The sequence below is a fragment of the Salminus brasiliensis genome, chromosome 8 (assembly GCF_030463535.1).
Source record: "Salminus brasiliensis chromosome 8, fSalBra1.hap2, whole genome shotgun sequence".
NCBI classification, from domain to species: Eukaryota; Metazoa; Chordata; class Actinopteri; order Characiformes; family Bryconidae; genus Salminus; species Salminus brasiliensis.
The window spans coordinates 17740356-17765425 of NC_132885.1; the positions used below are offsets into that span (position 1 = coordinate 17740356).

General features: G+C 40.3%; 2 protein-coding genes across 2 annotated transcripts in view; both read left to right on the plus strand.

Annotated features, from left to right (window-relative positions):
* galnt13 (polypeptide N-acetylgalactosaminyltransferase 13) overlaps positions 1-11177 on the plus strand; it is a 55107-nt gene extending 43930 nt beyond the window's left edge. Inside the window, exon 12 of the mRNA XM_072685894.1 lies at positions 8148-11177. Coding sequence (XP_072541995.1) covers positions 8148-8288 — 141 coding nt within the window. The 3' untranslated portion in view covers positions 8289-11177. The remainder of the gene's footprint in view (positions 1-8147) is intronic.
* Positions 11178-24450: 13273 nt separating this feature from the next.
* kcnj3a (potassium inwardly rectifying channel subfamily J member 3a) overlaps positions 24451-25070 on the plus strand; it is a 31900-nt gene continuing 31280 nt past the window's right edge. The window contains exon 1 of the mRNA XM_072685898.1: positions 24451-24537. The gene's annotated coding sequence lies outside the window, so the exon portion shown is untranslated. The remainder of the gene's footprint in view (positions 24538-25070) is intronic.

Genomic DNA, 25070 nt, shown 5'->3' on the forward strand with positions numbered 1-25070 from the left:
AGTGCCAGATGACCTCCCATATCAATAATGTTTCAATATGAGTGAGATAACCCCATTCATTGAGAGGCCTACTTGTGAAAATATATTTTTGGACAAATTGACCCAGGGAAATGAAAGGGGACATCACCATCAGATACTCAGCGAGAGAAAGTTGAGAAAAGGAGACTTATTTTAGACACAGATCTCCCTGCCTGTTGAGGATTAGGCCCTACCATTGGGACATATCCTTGTGTGAAAACTGTGTTTTCACTTCCAAATGATTTAGGCCTCTTGGGCCAGGCCACTGAAAGCCCCTGCAGACTAGGTTATTTATATATTGGCCAAGAGAACGCAAATTTCAGATCTTTTTGATTAGTAATTTATGCAGCATGAAATATTGAATGGTTTGGGGTTTCAGAAATGTCACCGGCTGTGAATGCTATCAAACTTTAAACTCTTTTTAAAAGCCTATAACACTCGCTGACTCCAGGATTTCATCCCATCAAAGTTTTATTGGCTTCTTGTGAAACATCTCACAGTCAATAAATCGGCTCTTTGCTTATGCCACTTGACAACCAAGGGAGTAGATAGCAAGTTTAAAAATAGCTCTAGATATTCACATCTTTCACATGAATGTTCAAATGCTGGCACTGCTGCCAACTTCTTTTCTAATTTTAGAACAAATGGTAGACGTTACAGAAGTGATACAGAAGCTGGACTAGCCCAGGTCTGCCATTCATGTACCACCCCGTCACTTACCATCACATATAAGACGTCTATCTCGCTCCTGTTACTTTAATAGCATCATCTGTGCATTCATACCGCTCACACTTTTGATGTGATGAATATTATTCGCGCAGCCCTGTCATCACGATATGAGTTCCCACAATAAATACAATGGTAAAGACTGCAGTAACAGAATGGGTAAATTGCATTACATGCACAGCATTTATATAATAATAATAATAATAATAATATAATAGAACGTAATAATAATATAATATGTAATATCCTGTATAAAATGTAATTAATACGTGTCCTGACTCTGACAGTGATTACTCATCACTCCCAGAGTAAAATTAGTCTAAAATGTGTCAGCAATTCTGCATCCCCATAGAGTTGTTTGTTTGTTTTTTCTTTTCTTTGTTTGTTTTGTTTTTAAGGAATTAAATATACAGTCATGTGAAAAGAAAGAAACATATTTAAGCATATGGTCATGTGATCAATTTCAATTTAATAATATTGTGAGGTTACTAAACAAGTAAAATTGTTTTAAAAAAATTAATAAATTATAGCAAGGAAAAATCAGGTGCACCACATCAACTGCAGATGATTAGAACATTTTGGAGCAGGGTGTCTTATCTAAACCTCAGACATTTAGTTTGGTTTGCCCTTGATTGTTGAAGTGAGTGGAATAATGCATATGAGTCTGAGAAGGGATTTAAAAAGATCTTGGAAGACTTAGGAAAAAAAGCAGTTCCAGTGTCCAAAAAATAATTTACAAGTGGAGAACATTTAAAACAACTGGCAACATGCCCGGTCAGGCTGTCCTAGCACGTTCAGAATAAGATCAGACCAATAAATGTGCAGAATGTCATCACATTCTACAGGTAGCTTTTGCTATCAAACTACAGCATCTGCCATCAAAAAGAGACTGAACAAGTTTGATTTTCATGGGAGGTGAGCTAGGAGGATACCCTTGCTATCAAAAAAACTCCAAAAAAACATCAGGGCAGGACTAAAGTTTGCCGGAGGGCACCTAGACAAAGACCAGGACTTTTCAGGATTTTCCAGAGCTTCTGGGAGGTTTTCTTGATTACATGAAAAAAAAACTGACCCGTGCTCTTTTATCCTAAAGAGCCCAACACCACTTAAACTGCAATTCCAATTTTTTATCATTTCATCATTCCATTCCAGTAGTGTTGTGATTCATGTGCTCTAGAGTAGATGTGTAGAGCTGTGTCCACGTTCCACTGTCCCATCTTCATCCATCATGCTTTGTGTTGGTGTCTCATGGTGACCATCAGAAGGGCACGTTCCTGCACATTATCACGCAGTCATGCCTTACCATCAGCCGGCTGGAGGATGGAACTTATGGGCCCACGGTTGAGTACTGTGATGATAGTCCACTTCAGACGTGGGTGCTCAAGAACTACACCAGACTGGAGGTCTTTAGGAGGCTCTACTACAGCCCCACCGATTATTTCCTGTAGCTCCTGAGCTCAGGTCACAGCAGGTTAGTGCTGGAGAGGTTAGTGGCTCAGTGCAGAATCAGCCCTTAGCCCAAGTTTCTCTTCTCCATCTCTTTGGTTAAGCACCACAGCCCTCCACAGAGTACTCTCTTCAGATCGTACCCACAAACTTCATTCTTTTTCTGCAGTTTTGTCAATCAGTTCTCAAAGGCTGCTAAATTTGGAATATTTGTCTATAATTCTGTGGTTATTTTTGGTAATTGAAATATTTCTGCAGTAATTGCAGTAATTTTCTTTTGTGATAGTGACCTTCAGCAAGAATATGTAAATGGATAAAGAAATAAATAGAAGAAAATGACAATCATGTGGCTAATCAAGGTCCTGTGGAGTGGTGGGGCTGAGTATATTATTTTGGACTCCTAGGTAATGTAGTTCTTCAGGTAGGGAGGTGCATGCTCTCTTATCTTCAGAACCGCTTATTTAAATGTAGAGATATCACTGAGAAGGGCTAAGGGGCTGTTTGAGGACTGGGACCATTCCCTCAGATAGATGTGTTACAGTAGCTCAGCTTGATATTGGTGTAAAGTAGGTGGGAGTAGGCCGTGTTTGGATGTGGTTGGTAGTCTTAGGGAGTGTGCTGTGGCTTTTTGTCTGAAGCTTGTGTCTGAAACTTCAATTTGTGGCCTTTTCAGTGTCATTTCTCAGCATTTTGGGATGGGTTGATTAGCAACCATGTATGATGACTATTTTAGTCATACACAAGAGACCGCATGTGAGCAAAAGACTCACAATGACAATAACAGCATTGCTGTAAACATACCACTGTCTCAAGAACCTTTCAGTCACCTCTGCACCAAATTAAATCTCATTTGACATTTCTGCTCCGTGCATAAATATTTCATTTTGATATGAAAATTTGGTAGCCACTGGTCCGCCCCACACATGCCAGCTCTCATTGAGCGTGAGCAGAGGAGGCGGCTTTATTCCGAGCTGATTATCTATGCGCAGAGCGGTGAAATGGGTTTGTCTTTGTTTACGAGCTCTTTTGAAGTGATCTCTCATTGTGAAAGGCCTCTTTCATGGCTGTGGCCTCTCTGAGAGCATGGCAGCGTCTGAACACTCTCTCACACTGCCACACAACATCTGTGCTCCGCACAAACAGGGGAATTTATTTATTTAATTTTTATATTGTCAGAACCCTGAATTTTAATGGCCTCTCTGCCTTTTTTTTGTTAGTTTTTTGTGACCGGTTCAGGCTTTTTGCTGGAAATGCTGTGTTGCATTTCAGACTATTAGTTATCTGCACGCTTTTATTATTTTGCTTTCCAGAGTTTGGTCTCACATTCATTCATCTCATCATCCAGACTTGTATTGTTGGTCCTTCTTTCCTTTGAACATGTTCTAGATGGAGACTCTTAATGAGAGGTTTCACCTGAAGAAGCTGCTTGTGACAATTTTGTCCTGGGGAAAAAAATAATAACTGCACCAAAAAAAAAAAAAAAAAGTTTTGATATGAAAATAATGTCAGCAACAAAGCTGACAATTTTGGCAGTTTTGTCTAGTGCTTGTGACACAAGGAAAAATAATAATCATTCACTGATCTGGCGCACTAAATGCAAACATACACTCGGACAGAATCCACGCTCAACCAACATCCTGCAGTTATGCTGGAACTCTGTCTGTTATGTAGTGATGGAAAACACAGAACTGCATAGGATGGTGCCTCCCGGAACAGCCGAAGTTCCTAAGGCTGTGTATTGGCAAAAACCTGGTGATTTAATGCGCATCTTGATACAAGGGTATTAAGGGTTCAGTATATTGCGATACTGTAACCAAGACGATATATTGCATGTTTTTTTTTTTTTATTATTAAATTTTAGGAAACCTGTCTCATTATAATAACAACCCACCACCATGTGCATGAAATCTAAGTAAAAGAAAAGTTGCGAATCAGAACAGTGGAATCTGAAGACAACACTGCTATCTAGTGGTCGGTTTAAACACAACACAATGAACCACCGTTTGCCACCAATCTTTGCATATAAACTATTTATTAAAAATCCATACTGTGCTTTTGGTCATCAATACAGTATTACAAAACAGGTTGCAATACTACAATATATCGATATTTTCTTACACCCCTAGAAGTTCCACATGTAAGCTTTATTCAAAAGCGTGCATTTTTTGTTCACTCAGTGCATCCAATACAATTAGTGAATGAAAGCAGTACAGCAAAAACAGATTCTATATGCTGATTTAATTTACTCTGTGCAGCTTGAACATGCACACAACAGAACAACAGTGATGACAGATTGAAACCAGTTAAACAGCTGATTTTAGTTTCGCCTGTGGAGCGGGGCTATTTAGTTGGTTCTGTTTGTATTGCCTCTTATTAAAGGCTCCCTACATTGTATATCCCTTTTTAATCAAACCATAGATTGCAATGACTATAAAAAGAAAATGGAACAAAAATCGTTTAGCATATGAACAATAGTGAAAGAACGATCAATTTTAGTACTTTTAACATTAGCACTGGTGTATTTAAATCAGTGCAATACACAGTACAATAATAGCAAATATCAGCCCACATCTAATCCTAATGCTTGAATACAGTACAATATGTGCATCATAAAATTCAGTTTTGAGATTTTATAGCTTTGTGGGGTCTTTTTTAAGGTTTATTCAGTTTAAATGAATATAATTAATATACTTTTATATGTATTTACTTTAATTCACTACATTTTACTGTGCAGGTTATGCAGCTACTATTCATTGGTGGTTGGTAACAGAGAACAATTCATAATTGGTCACAAATTAATCAACAAAGATATTTACATGTAAATGTACATTCAAATGTACAGTGTACATAAATGTACACTTTTTATGTTTACAGATTTAGTGTTCCAAAAGGTCTTCCCAATACCCATAACCGTCTTATTGCCCACTCCTGCTTTACTAGACTGTTATATTCAGTGACCTGCTGTAGCCGTGGCCATTACACATCTGGGCCTCAAATACATTCCTCCTGGCAAAACGAGGTTTGAGATGGCACATGTTGTGTGTGTATAGCCATTATGCCTGGGGTGGTCTAAGCATGGTTATGACTGCTGTGGCCCAAAGCACTTAGCCTTTAGAGGTGTAGGACGTGTGTGTTCTAACTCCCTGTGGTCTGCTACTGTGACAAAAACCAGTGTGGGTTCCTCACCCAGGACCAGACCATTACGGACTATTTTCATTCAATTATCCAATTCTCAAGCCTTGTGCGGAAACATGCCGCACACACACACACTGCATGCACTACAGTGACCTTCTTCTCCACTTGCTGCTGTGAATGGAAGGCCTAATTGCTGCTTTATTGGTCCCACATATGTAGTGTTTTTCTTTAATGAGAACTGATTTCGCCCTGCCTTACTTTGACACTGACACTAATCTAAATAGTTGTTTTGCCTGTGTCCTGTTTGCATGAACAGATGCCTCAGTTCATTATCTCATTAAAACACACTGTGCTATGGCATACATCATTATTAGAGCTTAGCCTTTGGGCCAGTTGTATGTAACAGTGTGCTTGCATCCACTGTGCTTGTTTTAATAATGAGGAATAAGGGAGAGGTTGTGTTTTCTGGTTATGACACCATAACACCATTGCTTGACACAGGATGGATTTTGTTTCTGTATGTGTGTCTTTCCATCATGTTTTCACTCCAAAGGACATCCCACAGTATGCCTGAACACCAGGATTAACCTTGCTCTCCCATATAAAAAAAAAGCCTCAGTTCATTCTTCAGTCAATACACGGAAAGGTTTCCATTCTGCCCCAAAGCAGCACCATACAATCAGCCTCCCTGCCCTATTACTCTCTATTCATTTCACTCTCACCGTCCATGTGAGGTTTCTGTTGTGTGACTACCTCTGGGCCCTATCCACTCCACTCCACTTAAACAAAGCTGTGCTATGCATTTTCACATGCTCCTTTTGTTCCTCCATTAGCTAGCAGCTGTTTGATGGGACAGTGTTTAATTATGAAACCCACTGAGCTGTTTGTGATTAGTGCTGAACCTGAAACCAGAGGCCAGTCGCACTCATTAGTTTCGCGTGCTGCTGCTTGAACAGTGCAAATGGAGCCGAAGCCCGGGTCCAACACGCCCTCGTTCTTCTGCCCGTGCACAGACACTGACTGATGGCACTCGTTCAGGCCAGGCGTTTGGAGGCCAGGGTTTTGGAGGGGTGCCCTCCCTCAGCGCGGCTGGCTTTATTTTCCTCCACACATTGGGTTTGCCATGGATGATAAATGTTGATGACTGATTTGAACACCAATGGCAAGTAGTGTGTGGAGAATACGTTTAACGTAGAATTTAACTGAATCCCCCAACTCCTAAAAACATGTTCAAATAAATGTCTATTTAATTACACTTCTGATAATTGTCTCCGAATTTGATCTTTTGATACAAAATTAAATTGTTCTCAAGAAGCTAAACCCTTACGTTCATATACAGTGTATTTTATAGATTTTCTCCAAATAAAATATTTGGAGAAGGAACATGCCTGAAGCCCCTCCTTCCTAATCTAATTTCCTATAAATTCCATCCCTACCAGGTCTACGACAAGTTTGCGCAACCTTCGCCACTCTGTCACCCCCTTTTTAACCCAGTCATCTATCATTCCTGGCTTCCCTCCCCTCAAAAAGTTCTTCCCCTCTCTACTACAGTCTACTCCCACCTCATTATAAGCTGAAGGAATGGTCAGAACTAGCAAAACAGTTCAGAGTGTTTGAATCTGAAACACACCATTCTTATTTATTAAAAAAATCAATAAATAAACTTGCTGAACAGCAGTAACAGATGTTTAATGCCTCCTAAAGCTGGAATAATTCAATAACAAGTAATTTTGGCTTCAAATATATTATTATAACCTACATACAAAGCTAACAAGTACATGCACAGAGTTGTAGTGACCAAGAAAAAAGCTTTTTTTCCCCAGAACTTTACATCTAAAACCTCAGACACTTGTAGGTTCACTGGTGGTTTTAACAGCAAGACAAGACACATTCACCATTTGTGTTGGATACAGATAGGATTTGGTCTCCACCTTTAACCCATCCGTGCCGTGAACACACACACTAGTAATTAAACACACACAATAGCAAATAGTGGTTGTATATAATAGATACAAATAGTTATATTTGTATCTTGTTCCCATCATCGCTACCACCACTGAGTCAATATGTTTCTCTACAATGCTCCATTTCAGATCATATCACTCTGAATGACTTTGTTTATTTCTTACCGATTTTAATTAAGCAGCTGTTTTGAAGCCAATGCCTGGCTAAAGACTAGAGATCTCTGTTGGTTCTTGATCCCTGGATATTGATTAAATTCAAAATTTCAAATAACCAAATCGTTGGGGGGGGGACCCTGCATTACAGCAGTTCTTTTTTCAGGGAGAGAAGGTAAATGACAGACTCCAACCCAAACTCCACTCCCTCCCTATTGGATTTTTTACAGCGGACTGTTCCTGAGAAGTGTTTGATATGTGCTGAAGGCTGAGAGTGGCAGATGCAGGACAGCTGAAGTGCATCAACTCTCACAAAGTGGTCATGAGTGCTTACTCAGAAGCCCTAAGACTATCTGACTTTCTCGGTCTCTAGCTTCTCTCACTCTTTCTCTCACACACTTTCTCTTTCTCTCTCTCTTAATGTACTCTTTTGATTGAGTGACTGACTGACTGTCTCTGACGTTCTAACTGGTTGAACTGCACTTTCCGTATTTCCATACTGAAATGACAGCAGGACAAAGCACACAGTTGCAGGGTGTTCCTACCTAATTGTGTATGTATCACACTGTCCACACAGCCAGCCCACTTTATAAACAGAATTTCATTCAGATGTCTGTGATAAGCGTACGCTCCATGCGTAACCTTGATGACCTGCCAGGACCTCGTTGTCATTGTTGTTTTTGTTCTTATTGTTACCCTCTCTAGCGCCTGACCTTGCTTCACGTGAACAGTAACCAGTGTTTGGACATGCCCTCGGAGGAGGACAAGATGGTTCCCACTTTGAGAGACTGCAACGGCAGCCGGTCTCAACAGTGGCTCCTGAGAAACATGACCTTAAGCATCTGAACTGGCTATGCTCTTACTCAAGCTGAGGGCACAGGAATTCACTCCACTCTGTCATTTCTGGAGCGTAATATGGTCTGCAGTGGGGCTTGCTCCAGAACTCGATCTGCTTTGACCTGACCCATTAAGAGCATGTGTCCCAGAACTCTGAGTCCCAATACAGATTTAGATGCAGAGTGTTTGGAACTCCGCCTGTGTCTCCGGTCATCTTCTCTGGGTGTCTCTCATCATGCATTTTCCTCTCTGCTCTCAACTCGAATGCTGCTGGAACTCTTGCTTTGGGAACGGGCCACTACCAGTGACTCGTACCCTACTTTCCACTCGTTCCCTAGAATAGCCTGGGGAGTGAAAGAGCTAAAGCCAGAAGCCATAATACAGTAGCATGTGTTCTGACCACTCTGGCTACGCTCAAAGTGGCCTCCATCTGGAGCTATTTGGGAGACTGATCATCATTCCACGGCTCAGATGCTTGCTGGGCCTGAAAGCTCTGTTAACTATCGTTGCTATCACCTCTGTACTACGCTACCCACAATCCTTGGAACTTCCACAAGACCACAAGAGGTTTACCAGTGATTGGCGAATGTATTCGCCATTGGTTTCAGTTCGCTTGCTAGCATTTGTGTTCTGTACTGTACAGGTCAAAGTGTCTGATTTTCCTAGTCCATATCATGGAATATTAAATATCTAAAGCAGTATTTGCACCCGCAAAACACCTGGCATTCTAGGTGTTGGCTATAATGCAGAAGTGATTAAAAAAAAAAATCTGTACAGCAAACTAGTTTTTCTCAAACCCGACAGATGTTTTATCATGTACAATGCACTGTACATACAACATTATGAAACACAGCTACCCATTTCAACACTGATATGTCTTGCTGAGAGACTGCAATATACTGATATGCCTTAATGTAACCTCAATGGAAGCATTGAAGACTTTAGGAAAATTACAAGAGCACACTGAAACTGAGCTCAAATTGTGATGCATATATACGAGTAAGGATATCACTAGTCGTTATTTTTCTTCCAGTTTTAGATGAAAACGCTACCATTATGCCATTTATCTAATTGGGCCTAGAGTGTTTGACTTTGCAGAAAGCTGAAGAAGAGCACAGTTGACATATTTAAGACTCACAAGTAGGGATGTCCTGATCCGATTCAGTGGTTCAGAATGGGGGCCGGTCCAGGCATATATTTTAATGGATCGGGCATTGGCTAGTTTAGTCCCAGTCAAGGTCTGAGTCTTTGTTCAAAGCCCCATCTGGTTTCCTCATGGCACCATTAACAGACATTATTCCCAGCCGGCAGCAGTAAGGATGTTCTGAGTTTAGAGTATGCAGTGTGTAGCTATTTCACAGTGGAGCAGGAAAACATTATCTGAAACTTTTTAAAGCTATCGCAGAAATGCTCCGGTTTACCATCGGGAGAACCGCATGCCTTTCTTTGTTTTTGACTCCAGCACTAAAGAGCACATTCAGATGCGAGTAGAGGCTAATGTTAATGCTAATACACACACACACACACACACACACACACACACACACACACACACACACACACACACTGTAAACCAGTTTTTGACCAGGAGATCAGTCCAGAGTGTTTACCACCACACACGCAAGACGTGACTTGACAGTGCAGTGTTTAAAGGATCTGGGTGCTGAAGGGTCAAAGAGGTGAGTCAGACTGGATTATAAGATATTAAATAGTAATTTTAAGAAAAGTCTCTTCTAAACTTAATATATTAGTCCAGAATGTCTAATTATAGAAACTAAACATAGTGTTTTTACTTCAGTTTAAATAAGATGTGCTACTGATAAATACTGTGTGGCTGGATTATTTATACAGACTCAAAGATCGGATCGATATCTGCCAATACTCAGCATTAACAGGCTCTGATCAGATTGGGGGCAAAATAACCTGATCAGGACATCCCTACTCATAATTGATGGATCATAGATTTTTAGATAGCTGTGTTAAACGTGGAAAAGTTAAAAGCTAGATTATAGCCTACGTATTTTAAAATAGTGCTCTGATTGGCTGGTTATTTGTGTATTATTGTCTGATTTAGCTATGATAATTAAATTCGTCATACAATTTTTCAAAACTGTCACATCAGTATTACTGCATTGCCTATTAATTTGAATATTTTGGCCCTTTTGTTGTAACTAAACCCACTATTCTCACCCATAACGTGATGGCGCAGCTTTCTGGTTGTAAATAATATTACTTCAGTCTTTTTGAGCATTGTTGTATATATGAAATCAATTATTTTTTTAAGGCAACACTTGAAGCCCTATTGAATTATATGAAGTAGAATTCCATATCAAAGTGCATTAACATGTTTTATTGTTTCTGGACTTGCTAGATATAGATCGTGTCTCTAAGCAGAAATGTATTGGCTGTTCTCAGTCCAAGACCTCTTTACTACTTTACTGACACTTCTAAATCAATATTTGCTACAGCTCACTGATTTGCTACTTCCAGGCCTGTACTGAAAAACTGAATAACTGAAATGTGTTGACATACTAAGTATTAATCAGATTCAGTTAGTGTTAAATAAATTGCTTGTGCTTCAACATCACGGAATGAAATTTACGATCACACATGAACCCAGAATCATGTCCCTCCCAGTCATGTACTGGTTTCTTAAAAAGGCTGAACAGGCCAGTGGGCTTTTTTTTTTAAGATCATCAAGTGCATGGTAGAAGTACAATGTAGATTGCCTTTCAACTTGAACAGCTCTAAAATGTGTAACTTTGTATTGCTCTTGAGTGATAGTTTGTTCATTTTTTGTAAGTAAACAAATATTGACAGAATGTGAATTTACCATGCATATTTAATAGATGAATATCAATCAGAAACTGTGACCCATAATAAACCACTGTTGTTGAATGTCGCTGCTCATTTTTGTTCTTATTATTATAATGGAACTAGAAAAAATACTCAAAACTCAGACAACCTACAATGGTAAGCATTTTGGTCGTGTTCATGTTTAACTGGCATGCTCATTTATTTTCATCATTATAAGCACTTTCAGTGTATTGCTTTTTTGTGGTATAATGCAATTACTGATAAAATACTCCTGAGAATTGGGATCTGTGGCAGTTAAAGCTTCATATCTTTCATGCCAAATGTTAAAGGCTTATCATTCTTCACTGCAGCAAATGAGATGAATTTTACACCAGGGTGATCACTCCAACTACTCTGATTACTACTCTGAACAGATCAGCTGAAGAGTGTGCAGGTTAGGGTTGTGGTGGTGGCGGTTTCTAATTTTCCTCCAGAGCCTGCATAATGATAATGATATTAATGCTTCTCAAAAGCCCCCTAGGTCTGAGTAAAGGACTCAACCAGGGCTTGAGTCAGTCTCTGTAATTACTAATCCCACATTATCTAGAAAATCCATCCCCTTCCCACCCCTCCTCCAGCGGAACCTTAGTCCTGTTCGTTCGTTTGATTTTTCTGAACATAGCTGAAAATTCAGCTGCAGTCTGTAAGGCATACTCCAAAAGGTAGTGATAGAAACCTCAAAGATTGGGTTGCAGTTAGTTTGCACAGCTCTGTCAGAACTTCTTACAAAATAATGTGGAAGCGCAGTTTTTCCTAACGCTAAATAGAGCTTTAGGTTTGGAGATGTACTAAAAAGACCTTGATCAAAGTGGAAGATGCTGCTTCTCTGTTGAGTCGTACCAAAAGTAGACAACCAGTGAACTGGCGATGGTGCCGTGGGCTTCAAATGGTTCTACACTAAACCTCACCCTTCTAGAGATACAAGTCTATACGTACAATGTCCGCTAAAACACCCCTTATAGCCAATCTGTTCAACCGTTTCCACAAAAGAAATTACAAAAAAAAAAAAAACACCCACACACACACCTTGATAAAACTTTGGAAAGGTCACTGGAGGGGTGATGGTTTAAAGTAACACCCTAATGGCATCCTTTATCTGATGCTACACACACATACTCCTGGAGCAGCTTGACATGCTCCCTCTTCACCATGGAGACCAGCTTAGCCCTCACTCTGCAACCAGACCAGCAAATCCACACTGCCAAAAGTAGTGCTCTGAATTGACTGAAACCAAACGTGTGCAATGTTTCACACATGAATAAAACATATTACACTAACACATTGTTTTCCACTCCACTTTACTTCATCTTGGCACTGATTGTGTTGATGTAGGATATTTTATTCATGTGGAAAAGATGTAGGCGAGATCAGGGCACAACCTACCACATTACCATACTGAAAAGGGGTTCTTCAAGGATTCTTTAGCAAAGGAAATCTTTCTATGTTTAAATATTTGAGCTTGATTAAGGTGTTTTGATCCAGGAACATACAAGTACATGGTTTGTGCATCTAGTGTTTATGAATACCAACACACGAACGCTGAGGAGTTTTAACAGGCTGAGGAGCTAGTTGCACTAATGTAATTGTGTAAACCTGCAAGAATACAGGGGTATCCATCTCTGAAATTATATATATAAATAATCACCACACACAAATCAAAACCCCTGGTTTGGAATTAACTTGGCCCGGGACATCACAGATGCCACGTAACAGGTTTTGCTGCATGTATTAATAAGCAAGCACACCAGTCAGTTGTTGCATTTTGCAAAACCATACAAGGGTTTTGAGAGACAGTAACAATACATATTTACACATTACTTAAAATTGGATTCACTTGGTATAATAACAGTTTATTGTTATTTTAATCAAAATATATTTATGCAGTATTGTAACATCTTAATGTTCAAAAGTCGAGAAATGTATTGCAATACACAGATACACATGTTGTGGCTGGGATCTCTTAGATGGTACAATATCACAGGCTAGTTGTAACTTTCTCTAGAGATGTCTGGCCAAAGAATGCAAACAGTCTAATTTTTAATACAAAAATAAATAGTGGGGGGAAAATTTACCTTACCAAGTCGAGGCTTCACAACAATGCTGCAACCAGCCATTAAAATAATATAGCAAGAATATTGTGCTATACACACCACTCTGAAATCACAAAGGGTACTTTCATGGTACGAAAACTCAACTCTCTTTTCTTTTCTTTGGTTCTGCTCTGTGCTCCCTCTTCCATTTGAATCAAGTACATTCTGTGCACTTTTGTCGTAACCTCCAGCACAGGTTGTACTGGACTAATCTGAGCCTGTGCTACATGCTGGAGCTCTACAGATTTTAGGTCCATTTGCTTAGTACCCGGACTACTGCTAGCGCAGAACATAGTGAACATGGGATTTTAAGCTATTCATTTTTAGCTTTAACTTTTAACAGTCGCTAATTACGAGCCAAAAATGGGCACACAGTTCTCCAGCACTCTGAAACATGCAGGCTGTTGGCGACAGTTGGTCCGATCAGAGCTAAGATTAAAACAGGACCAGAAAGGAGGAAGGAAACTAGGCCTGCCAATATTGCTCCACTTGGTGGCAGCAATTAATCAGATGCTCTTCATGTTTAGACTTGATCAGTGTTTCCTTAAATATCAGCTCTAAATAACCGCTGAATAATTTCCGTCCTCCCGAGACAGAATGTGACCGAGTCGAACAACAGCTTGTGTGTAAGAGGTGTGTGAATGGGAAAGCTTTTTAATTAGCTTTTTTAATCACTGCATTTTTGTCAGTGATTTTAATATTGTTGTTAATATAATAACATATTAAACTTCTTGTCACTGTTTATACTGCCTAAATAGGTTTAACATTGCTTTGTTAGTTCCAGAAAGATTTTAGAGCGTTTACTGAGGAGCTGGTCATGATCTCTAGTGTTTTCATGGCAATCAAATGAATGTGTTTTATGAACACTGGGTTGCAAAACATGACTTGCAGTTTTTTTTTTATCACTCTAATGTTTTGCGGTGGTGTTGGGTTAAACAGCTTTAGCAGTATCTGCACTGTAATGTTTCACAGTCAGGCCGAAGGTTTCCAACCGTATAGAGGGTCTGTCCCCTTTTGCCTCTGTGTTCATGCCTCCATTGAGTTGGAAGAAATGCAATAATGAAAAGAAAGGTGCAGATAATGAAGACCTTGCATGTTCTCTCTCTCTCTCTCTCTTTTTCTCTATTCACCCCCTCCCCCTTCCTTTCTCACCCTCTCCCTCTCTCCTCTATTCTCGGAGGAAGTCCTGTTCGTAATTGTAGAGGGGACTGGAGGTTCGATTGTCCCTGAAATGAAAAGCAGCTTTAATTAGTGGCCATTACCAGCGTGACTCTTCCTCCTGCCACCTGACTGACACACTCTGAGAAGTGGCTTTCCAACTGCAAATTGCGTCCTGCACATGCAAAATGAAGAGACAGAATGTCTTCAGTCAGAAATGAGCTCACACGTGCTAAAATACTAGTGTCTCTGTCTCTTGATATTGATGCTCGTAGAGGAAAACGCAGAAAAAACTCAATGACTCACTAAACGTCATGATTAATTGATCTTCTCCAACTGTTTACTTTGTCAAGATAGCAACCATAAATCAGAACTGAACTACACCACGCTACACCAGAGAAAGAAAGACCTTGTTTCAGCAAGACATGGCGAGTTGACATGGCAATGTTAGTTTACAGCTGCAGGAAAAAGAGAGCCCTTTTGGATTTCCTAGCATTTCTGCAGTGGTTTCTAATCAAAAATGTGATCTGATCATTATCTAATTATCTTACAATGATAGACAGAAGATACAGTCTAACTAAATAAATATCACACACATTTGTACAGTCCATGCCGTTTTTTGAGCACATTAAGTAAACATTCACAGTGCGGGCTAGAAAAGGTAAGTGGACCCTTAAATGTAATAACCTGCAGACCCCTCTGTAGCAATAGTAACCCACACAAGACCTTTCCTGTAGCAATGTTGAGAAGGACTTGCCGACCATTCCAGGCAAAGGTGTCACAGTTCATCTATATTTCTGGCAAGTTTCGTGAGCACAGGCCTCTTCAGATCATGCCACAGTATCTCATTAAGGTTAGGATCCAGACTCTGAAACCAAAAACTCCCTTTCAAAACTCTAATCTTTTTTTAGTTCAATTACTTGTGTTCTTTGGGTCACTGTCTTGTCGCATTACCCAACGTCACTTCGGCTTGAGGTCATAGACTGCCGCTCTTACGCTCTCCTGTAATTTGTTTTTATGCACCTTTAAATTCACTGCTCCCACAATGATTATAGCAAAGCAGCTCACACCCTTAAGCTTCCTCCACCATGACATTTTGGGGTTGGTGTGCAATGCATAGTGTTGTGAATTTGTGCTTCGACTTCTGTCTCTTCTGTACATAGAACATTTCCTCAGAAAGACTGTGGAACATCAAGGTGTTCTTGGGCAAACCTGAGATGGGACGCAATGTTTTTTGGGGGGTGGCAGGAGCTTTCTTTATGATATCCTGCCATGAACACCATTAGTATTAGGCTTGTACCATGGTATTTAAAAGCAGTATCTAAAAATGAGGATTTTATTTTAAAGTTACGGTGTGTCTGAGGTGTGGGAATTCTGCCCATTCCCTCATGTACATTTAAAAGAACAGGGTGGGAGTGCTGTGGGTGCTCACAGATTAGTGATGTCATGCTCTGAAAACAGGTGGGAAAACAGCAAGCCCACTGTATTTGCAAACCTGGATGAACTCTATTAAGTGTGCCTGAAAACAATCAAAAACACTCTCATGTATAAGGCTTTATCCTCTAAACATGTTTGATTTGAGCCCCAGTTAGCTGGAACACAGTCTGTGCTAATGCTAACCAGCTTCTCTCTCCTGATTTAGAGCAGTGTTACATTTGTAATTGTCAGATTGATGGTTTAACATTTATGAAGTGATTTAAAACGATGCAGTGGTAACTTTGTCACCGTGCAAGCAACATGAACGGTGTATTTGGTCATGTTTCAGTTTTAAAACAAGGCAGGATGAGATTGTATGCAAGCCACGTGAGAGTAAGACCGCCCTCTGTAATATCGTATATGGCTGTATTATTTTGAGAGTGTATAGATAGGTATATAAAATACGTGGATACAGACAACCTTAATTTGTATAACACATATTAGTTTAACTAGATTGTGTTTGTCTATAATTGTACCAATTTTAATGGGTTCACTTACCTTTTCTTGCAACTTTAATTAGTGTTAGACATTATTTTAAGCCGTGTCATGTCTATATTATTATTATTATTATTATTAATATTAGAACACATATCAGGTAGAAAGTAGCTTTTTCATTCAAACTAAAAAAACTGGACAGTGCAAAACCCCAATACACATGTCATGCATGCTAAATGGAATCAAAAGACTTCTTGCATTGTTGAAACAATATACTTAAATAATATATAGTTTTACCCAACTAACTCTGTAACAAATGTAACAGAAAGACCAGTGTAGGGAAGACTGAGGACATGTCTGTGCTTTAGAAAAAGCATGCAGCATGCTGGACACCACCTTTTCCCATTCACACCAAGGCTGATTAACTGCATTTTCAAATGCCAACCATGCATCAAGGTGAGGAGAACATTACCATGACCGGTGGAATTAGATTTCTAACCAAAGCTGCAAACAAAACAAGACCAAATCAACAGAACTGAAACAACTGTGGATATGGACATACTCTGTCTGTCCAGCTGGCTGTGCACTGATATTTGATGGATTCACTTGTCAAAGGCTGATCATTATCGTGCTCTCACTCTGTTACGTTACGGAACAGATGGGCTTTCTCCTCTGCCTTACTCACGAGGGAAAAGCGCTCGCTCTGCAGCGCGATCAAGAACATTTGAGCATGCCTAAAAAAAGTGGCTGAAAGAAGGTTTCTGTTGCATTTCTCCTCTGAAGATGAGAGATTGTCAGCATCCTCCGCAAGCCGTTATTGGTAATCAATACTCTGGTAACAAAACAATGAATCACAGCATCTGTCCAACAGCTAGCCTCGAACAACCTAATCAGCTTCAGAGAGACAGCAAAAAAAGGGCCGTAATAGACCTTTTTTAAAGCCTACTATAAAGGCGCTTGAGACCATGCAATAACTCTGATGAGAGTGATTATAGTGCATGATGAGAAATAAGAGACGATGCTCTCGAGTGATTGGCTAAGTGACCCTCTGTGACATTCCTGTTGGAGAATTGGAGCTCGATGATTGCATTTCCTTTATGTCTCTCTGATTAGATTAATAAATCAATTTCGGGCTCCCTATCAGATGCCCCAGGCCATTTTTTTTGTGAAATAGGTTATACTCCGACATCAAAATCTCTTTCATCAGCATTGGCGATGCTGTACCAGGTGGAGAGCAGAGTCATTTGGGATCACTGCTGTAAAATCGGCAGATGAATAGATGTGATATGATGCAGAAACTAAAAAGTAGGTAGATCTCTCTGAATAATACCAATAACCTATCATTTCTAGTAATCAACTGCTTTTAGTAGACTCCTCCAGGTCCATAAGTATTTGGACAGGTAGGCTTTTTTTAAATTCCTTCTAATTTTACCTTTAAACACTACCTCAGGTGATTTGGAATAAGGCAGTTAAGATGTGATTTAAGTGTAGATTTCAGCTTTAATTCAAGAAGTTTAACAAAAAAAAACTATCAACTGTTTAGGAATTACAACCATTTTTACATAGTGCCTCAATTTTCACAGGCCTAAAGGTAATTGGACAAACTAGTCATTATTAATTTTAATTTAATCAAAAAACAATTTAATCAAATCTTGAATCAAAATTAAAAATGAGCCAGACTGTAAATTAACTCTGTATATCAAGTATCAACACCCCTCATTCACTGATAAAACAGTCATTCAGTTGCACACATACAGCTTATATATCTCCACAGAACAGCATGGGATAGTCTTGAGCAGGTGCACATTAGACTAGAGTGGTATAAAGCCTCCCAGCTTTGGGCTGTAGAGTGATTCTCTGGAGTGATGGAGCTCCATCCTGACCTCACTAATACTCTTGAGATGGAATGCAATCAAATTGTCACAGCGATGTTCCAACATTTAGAGTCAACTATTCCCAGAAGAGTAGAGGCTCTTACTGCAGCAAGAGGGGGTCGAACTCCTCCGTATGAAACCCAGGAGAAACATTGGGCGAGCAGTTGTTTACAGACTTCTGGACATACAGTGTAGGTTTTTCTACAGATAGGCAGGTTCTTAAACATCTTCACATTTAAGATCGGAAGCATATTCATTCCCAATCCGAGTAAATATCTTTTCTTAAACCTTCAAGCTCCCCACAAGCGTTTTTGGCTGAGACGTTAAAGTGTGGCAATTTTAAATTCATTCATAGTTGTTGAATTCTTTCCAAGAGGGAGCAAATCTCACAATTAAAATCATCGTTCTGCAGAAGCTGTGGCGAAAGAGTCCCCTGCCACTGCTCTTGCTGGAGGCTGGCCATAAATAGTGAGGTGTTCTGGACCATATGCCACTGCTCAGACAGAAACTGACTCTGTTTCAGTCTGTCCTTCTGTGCTAACTGGGAGCGATGCTGAGAGGTAAGCGAGGAGGAATTCCAGCACCGTTCAGTCATTAAGCTTTATAAACTCATGGTTTGATGAGAAATGCACCACCATTCTGGAGAAACTGGAGAATCAGAATTGCGCCGCAGTGGTGGTGATAGGAACCAAGACGTCTAAAGAGCTTAATTCCTCTAAAAGCTACATTTCCCTCTCTCGGGGTTTGACACTACGTTCGGAAAAGGTCGGAAGCTTTTATTGGTCTTAAAGTCCCCCCAGATTAGCCACAATTAGGCAGCCATACTTAACGTCCTTCGTAGGCACAAATAGCAGGAGTGGGAATTTAACCTGTACTGTATATCATGGACAATTTGCAGTAGCGTGGCAGCAGTGTGACCTCTGCCTATTATCAGCACATACAAGACATTCAATCAGGATTCAACTTTGTCTGCATGTTTGGGAGGGGGAGAGCCGTGGGTGTCTGCATTAAGCTGTAAGGCGTGATGTATTTCAGCGTCTCGGACAATGGAGCAGTATTCATTTGAAGCCATTCAGCTGAGACTGCAGCAGGCGAGAGTGTGTTGTTTAGGGCCGGTCATTAGCAGAAACTCTGAAGCAAACATCAGAGCTTCTTCTCGTCGCTAATGAGCACAAGAGCACCAGTAAAAGTGACCCCGTCTCACCCTACACTCATTAAATAACTTCTGACTGGTCCCATTGCCCAGTCTCTTGCTGTTCTTTATCTGGCAATGAGGGTTCCTCAAGACCTAGGTAACTGATGGGAGCTTTAGGCCTTCCAGCACTGACAAAGATTGTTGAATTCCAATAGTTCTTAATTGGATGCTCCTGTAAAGAGTCTGGCTTACAGTGTGACTCTGTTCCATGTTTCCGGAATAAGAAGACAGTAGCTTGGCCAGCTGGCTGACTGAATGCACATCATATGTTCAAGTACAATCACATAAGAAAGAGAATGATATGGACTGAGAAGTAACTGCATCTAGCCTAATGTATGGCTCCTCCACTGCATCACATTTTTCTGGCCATATTTTCTTACAACTGAGCACCTGCATCACCCATGTATGGTTAGGTGGCTGAATTCACTTATCAAAATCAGGTGTCTGCATGCAGTTGGAAATACTTTATATTGTACACACAACCAGCACTGGTCCTGACGTTGATCCAGCAGCCAATAAAACCTCACATTTTTCAGTGATCTGCCTGAATGTCGACCGCTGATCCATCTGCATTTTTATAGCACAAAAGCACCCAAATGCAATTTCTAGTAAACCAATTTTGAAGTGGTGCTCTCTATAGTCATGGCCTCTTGCTTTATGGCTTTCAGTGCATGCTGGAGAGCAGGTCTGTGGAGAGCAGACAGCACCGTAATGACTGAATAGGACCTTGGGTGGGGAGTGCTCACAGCAGCAGCTGAAATGGAGAGCGCTGTAAAGCTGCCTGCTGCCTGCTGGACTCACATTGATCTGCCCAAGGCCAGGCTGAGAAAACATTTGCCAAATTGGGTGGAAAATACCTATGTCAAGCCATATTTTTAATCGCAAATTGTGATTTGTTTGCAGGTTGTTTCATCCAGCACATGTTGAATATTGAGAGCTATGCTGTTTATGTTTTGCAACATGAAACGTGGTCTAATTAATTGTATGAACATAACTTGCTGTATTTAAGAATTAATGAAACATAACTCTGTACATAATGACCAATTATTACCGGCACATAGATCATTGATCATGATTTGCACCGTAATAATCATTCATCTTTGCCACTGGCTTACTAACACCACGTTTTACTGTGCTAGACATGCAGTACAACCATAAATCACCACTGGCTTCGTAAATTTCACAGCATTGCTACAGTGGTGGGCTATAGGAGTATTCCTCTCTCTCTCTCTCTCTCTCTCTCTATATATATATATATATATATATCGTAAAATTCATAAAGGCTGTTTTTATTAATATTGGTTTACCACATACAGTACTGTGTAAGTAGGAGGAGAAATGTGTTGTTAGAAGAACACTGCAGAAGAACATAGGTTTGATTGCTGACTTCTCTGAAACTCCAGCCACAGTGTGGAATTGTCCAGCAGCTCACATTCAGCATAACCAAAACAGCTGTAAAATGGGCCAATTTCAGAACTCATATTTGCTCCATCAAAATGTACCTACACCCATCCCACTACAGAAAGCTACTGATACCCAAAGTGGTAAATGGTCAAACGCAACAGCTATTTATGAAGAAGATGATTTTGTTTTTGATACTTTTAGTAGCATCTGCTATGCTACTTGGCTCCTGTTATTTTTTTTTGCACAAGCCCACCATAAAACAGTGTCTTTTAAAATGAGGAAGAATAACAGGATTGTAAATAACCACAGCTGGGCATTTCCCCAACCAAAGACACTCACTCACTATTTATGCATCAAACACCAACTTAAGATACTGAATAAATGCATGCTATGGCACCTATAATTAAGCACTGATACATGGAGCTGTAACTGGTAAAACGCAGCAGCTGTTTCAGGAAAAAATATGGTGTTTATTACTTTTACTCTGTTTTCTGTGACAAGCATTCTCATCTCCGCCAGACTGTGCTCGTTAAAGGATGACCGCTTCCTACGCAAACAGAGTCAAATGACCGCGGCTTTTCTTGCGGAAGGGTAACTCAAACTTGCCAACTATGAGAATGAAAGCCGGGAAAGCAAGGATGTACCATGCTAGGCTAAAAGCTAACAATAGCTGGCTGGCTACAATCTCTTCAGCTAGATAACACAACACTTTCTGTTGAGGACATTGAGAAGACACCGCAGCACTATCCGGTAAGATTTTAATTACTCTAATACCAAAAATAATTATCATTGCTGTCACCTTATAAACCTAATATCTCCAAAACGACGACTTTACAGGGGAAGGAAAAATCTTATCTTTCAATGGAAGTTTAAGTAAAAAGATTTTATTCCAAGTCATTTTGGGGGATTTCTATTTATTCATTCAGCATGACATTTGAATACAATGGAAACAACAACTGCTAGATTCTAATTATGTCAAAAAAACAACAAAAAAAACAACAACAATGGAGATACATGATTTTTGTCTAACAGTGGCATTATGTTCTTCTAAAAACAAAGCTCTACTAGGCTATGCTATGCTACATGGCTCTTGTAGAGTGATGTAAATTAGCCAAAATAAGCAGAGCTTATCATTTTTTCCACTAGCATACAGCATGTGTTAAAATTAGGCAAGATAACAGGGTGGTAAATAGGCTTCCTAAACTGCATCTGGGCATTTAGTTCCAACCAAAGACACACACTTACTATTTATACATCCAAGAACAACTCTTGGATGTATAAATAGTAGATGTGTGTCTTTGGTTGGAAAGAAATGCCCAGATGCAGTTTAGGAAGCCTATTTACCACCCTGTTATCTTCTGAATAAATGCATCGTATGGCACATTTAATAAAGGACCGATTAGATTAACAAGGTATTGGTCGGTAGCTGTGAGTGCTGTTCTTCCTCGAGGATGGCAAACACACTCACCCATCCAATCACAATGTATGGTTTAATTACTCATATTTATTCTAATGCTACAAAAAAGGTACAGTAGGTACAGAACAAATAAAACAAATGTCTTCTCCCAAGATACAGATCTTACAGATCTTCATCTTACTCGAGAGATACTCAAGACTTTGGCACAACACTGTACATGCCAGAGTGTCCAGGAATAACCTGCTACTGTATAAATTATCACAGCTCTTTTATTAGAACTGGGAAGCAAAGCAATATCCTTCTGGAAAGGGAACAGAGAAGAAAACAATGGAAGAGACAGAGTGGCCATGGGAGACAGAACGAAGAGAAAAGAAAGTGTAGAGATCAGTCTTTGTCTCTCTAAGTGCTTATACACAAAGACAGCTCTCTTATTAGTTGTTCCAGTCAACAGGAGCAGGCCGCAGCATTGTCTGCAGATATCAGTTCTTTTCTATTTCCCTTCAACATTACGAAATCACTAATCTGTTCGTAAAGGAGGGGTTTTCCATTTTACAGATAAAGTGACGTCTGTCTCAGAATCGTTTGTATAAGGCAGTCAGGGTGAGGTATAAACACACACACATACACACACACACACACATTTATATCTAGGCTAAACATTACGTATGGAAAGCGCAGCAGAGTTGTAAGAGCACTGCTTGCAATAAATAAAACTTATTTACACTTGTGTTTATGCATTGGAAGGGCAAGCTCAGAAATAATCCCCTTATAGAGTCCATCAATATGTTTTATTGCCTATCTGTTTGCTTTAGATAAGAGCCAGAGGGCTTATCCGTTTACAGAAAGAGTCGAGATTCTTCAAAGTGCATCTATCCTCCCAAGGCTCTTGGTAAATCAGACTGTCAACACAAATCAAATTAGGCAGGTACGGCAATATAGGTGGCTGGCCATTCTTCTCCTTTGATGAGAAAATTACATTTGACGTTCACCCAGGCTATAAATAGACCATGAATGATGGGGGAAAAATGGTGTATCCTCATGGGTTTAACAGGTTCAACATGTGTGGGTACAGCATGAGGCATGAGGCGAAGCAAACTGTCAGATATGCTTATTGTTTTAGATTTGTATGGACAAACATGGCTATTTATGAGTTATTTATCTTTAGATAATTCAGTAATCAAAAATAGTGCAACTGTGTTTTCTGGAATGATAGCGCTCCATCCAATACTTTTGGGACGAGTTGAGATGGTGATCATGCAACATTTTTACTAATGCGGTCAACTTTACTAACCTTCGCTGCAATCAAATCCTCACAGCAATGCTCAAAAACCTAGTAAAAAGCTAGGTTACAAAGACAGTTACTCCAACAAAAGTAGGATCAACTCAAACAATTTTTTAATACCCTTGATTTTGAAATAAATAATGATAAGGTGTCCCAATACTTTTGTCCAATGAGTGTATGTTAGTTACAGCAGGAAACTCAACACTCTGCCTTACCTGAGTCACCCCATTTCAAACTGGACATCCACACTGTCTCCTATTGTCTGGCAGACCTTCTCAAGACATGAACACTGGGGCTACACCACAGCATCTCTGGTCAGTTTACAGAACAAGCCCTGCCAACATGCAACCTAGTGTGATTAAACAAACATGTAGAAGTAATTCTGTCAGATATTGGAACATTGCTGAGAGGATTTGATTACATTCCACCCCAAGAGCAATAATGAAGTCAGTCATTAATGAAGAAGGTCTCTTAGTTCTGGATCACAAAAAACATTTCAGCTCCAACCAATGTATTGGATGGAGCTCCATCACACCAGAAAATGCAGTTCCACTGCTCCACATTGGGACCTGCTCCAGTCACACAACGCCACCTCCTAACCCAGTGTCATTGGACAACTCAACACACTTGGAGAAGAACACCATGTTCTCTGTTAGCTAACAAATGCCTGCACTGGCTAGCATAGCCCTCAGTGTTTGGGTGAGAGGTATGGCCTCCTATGCACCCAGAGAAAGGGAGGCCAATTACGCTCTCTTGGACTTTCAGTCTACCGTGGCAGCATCCTGTAACAGAGCATTGTGGGAAAAGCCAGCAGCTACATTGCATAAGGAGTGTAAACCAGCCGGCACTAAGACCGGACAGACTGGGAAAACTCAGCACAGTGTCTCCAGGACGAGATGAGAATGAGCGCGATAGAAACTTATCAGTACTGACAGAGAGGCCACGAACACAGGACCCGCTCACACCCGCTCACTCCTCTCACACTCTCAACACTGATCAGCCAGAGAGAAGGACAGGGCAGAGCTCTCCCTCCTCAGATTTTCTCTCTCCACGTGCCTCGCAGCTGACGAGGTGTGTGTGTGTGTGTGTTTGTGTGTGTGTGTGAGTGCATGAGAGAGAGAGAGAGAGAGAGAGAGCCTTCGGCAACTTTGAACTGAGGGCTTGAATGCAGTTGGTGCTGAAAGTGACAGGTCTCTCTACCTCACCATCACTAAGGAGAGAGACAGGGGCAGTGAAAGAGGAGAGGGGGTAAAGAAAGAAGGTGGAGGGGAGAGGCCAAAGAAACAGAGATAGAGAAAGAGAGAGAGGGGCTAAGAAGGGAAGCGGGTGAGAGAAGGTAAGGCAAAAAAGAGAGGGGCAGTAAAAGAAAGGCACAGAAAGAGAGAGTGGGGAGAGAGGCAAAGAAGGAAAGAGGCAACTAGAGAGAGCGAGAGACGCAAAGAAAAAAGGAGGGGAGAGAGAGGAGGGTGTGAGAGAATTGAAGGAAAAGGATGAGAGAGGGGCAGTGACAGAGAGAAGGGCAAAGAAAAGAGAGGGAGGAGAAAGGGCATTAGAGAGAGAGAAAGGCGAAGAAGAGGAGAAGGCAAAAAGTGAGAGAGAGAGAA